This window comes from Penaeus monodon, chromosome 25 (genome assembly GCF_015228065.2).
Source record: "Penaeus monodon isolate SGIC_2016 chromosome 25, NSTDA_Pmon_1, whole genome shotgun sequence".
Lineage (NCBI taxonomy): Eukaryota > Metazoa > Arthropoda > Malacostraca > Decapoda > Penaeidae > Penaeus > Penaeus monodon.
In genome coordinates this window covers 37,959,802-37,961,439 of record NC_051410.1, presented here as the reverse complement: position 1 = coordinate 37,961,439, position 1,638 = coordinate 37,959,802, and the positions used below count along the sequence as shown (strand labels likewise).

The 1,638-nt window shown below is 43.7% G+C and overlaps 1 protein-coding gene across 1 annotated transcript in view; it reads right to left on the bottom strand.

Annotated features, from left to right (window-relative positions):
- The window catches only part of LOC119589215 (mucin-12-like), a gene marked incomplete in the record, with an annotated part of 23,427 nt that overhangs the window by 3,671 nt on the left and 18,118 nt on the right, over window positions 1-1,638 (bottom strand). The window contains 1 exon segment of the mRNA XM_037937814.1: window positions 71-1,550. Coding sequence (XP_037793742.1) covers window positions 71-1,550 — 1,480 coding nt within the window.

Below are 1,638 nucleotides of genomic sequence, written 5' to 3'. Positions count from 1 at the left end.
ACATGCAAAGCAAACACTATGCAACATTCATCCCTCTCCCGCTAAAGAGCACAAAAATCTCATTACGTACCCGCTTGATATCATTTCCCCATTCACCGTCCCTAGATTACTTTTCAGTCCTGATGGAAAGCTGTGATCGGTACCTCTGTAGTCTGCACTCCTTTTGCTAACGCTGTCCTTCCTGATCCCATTCACCTCGCCGATCTTGATGGGCTGAATTCTCCTTGGCGGTTTCTTTTTTGCAGGGTCTGTTGCATCTCTTGGTGATGTCTCTTCCCTTAATCTCTTGTTCCCACATTCCCTTGTCGTTCCAATGCCGCTGCTTTCACCTCTCAAACTCTGAGACCCACTGCTTCCTTTGGAGCAAGGTACTTCCTCTTTATGATTCTGTTCTTTGCTCTTTGGACTATTGTTTAACTTCTTCTGTTGTGCCGTTCTGCTGCTGTCCTTAGGACTCATAGGTTTCTTAGCTTTGGAAGAAATCACTCCTTTCCTAGAATTAGCTGCCTTTGACGGTGGTTTTGGGGTGACTTTCTCTGGTTCTAAATTAAAGGAAAACAAATCTATAAACTCAGATGTCTGTAGACTGATCATGTCTTCCCAGTCATCCTCTTCTTCAATCACTTCTCTAACATCATGACTTTCAACATCCTTCTCTTGAGGTGATGGATTTTCCTTAGTCATTTTGCCTTCTGATATCAAACTATGAGTTGAAGAATGTTCTGGACTGATGGCACTGCCAGGAGAATTAGTTCTTTCTTTTTCTAAGGTGGTAGAATTAGAGGTGTCATCCTGATCTACGCCTCCACAAAGGACTTGGTTGTCCCTCTGCCCTCCTGGTAACTGACTTCCTTGTTCCTCTCTCATTTTCTTTTGGCCTTTTTCATCTGGCACCTTTGTTTTCAATTCTTGGGAATCACCCACATGGTCTGAATGAGTGTCTTTTGTTTTTTCAGAGGTATTGCTCTCATCATTATTAGCCATTTCTATCTCCTCACTTTCCATCCCCGACACTGATTCAAGGTATGTTTTCTTTGACATTTTCTTTTCGTTCGTACTTCTTTCTGCTTCCTTTGTACTGCTCAGGTTAAGAATTCTTTTAACACTGTCTTTGGCTTTTGACGCGCCTGACTTATCCACATGCTTCTCCTTTTCCTGCAGCCCCTTTGGTGAAGGGAGAGCTACCATGGCATTGTTTTCCCTGATTATCGACTGACAAATTTGACCCAGCTCCTTCTCGGGCGTGGCGGGCAAGGGTTTGAACTGCATGAGTGGCGACACCCCAGACTTCTCGGAACTGGTCTCCTCTGATGTTGCTGAGGTAGAGGGAGAGCTGCCTTCGCTGGGTGACTTATTGGGTGTTGCTTCCTCTGTGGTTGATGGAGATGGATCTTCATTGAGTGCAACGTGGCTGGTGGCATTTTCACTTGAAGATTTACTATGCCTTGTTTGTGATGAAGATTGGCCACCATTTGAAGGCTTCCTCACAGCCTTTTTTGGTGAGGAGGCAACCTGGTGAGTATCTTGAGTTATTTCCTCTGTTGCCGATTCTGAAAAAAAGGGAGAAGAATATTTAAAATCATTTTATACATAAATTATGAAACATGGAATCTTTCTTTCTCAGGTATGCAGTCTTAC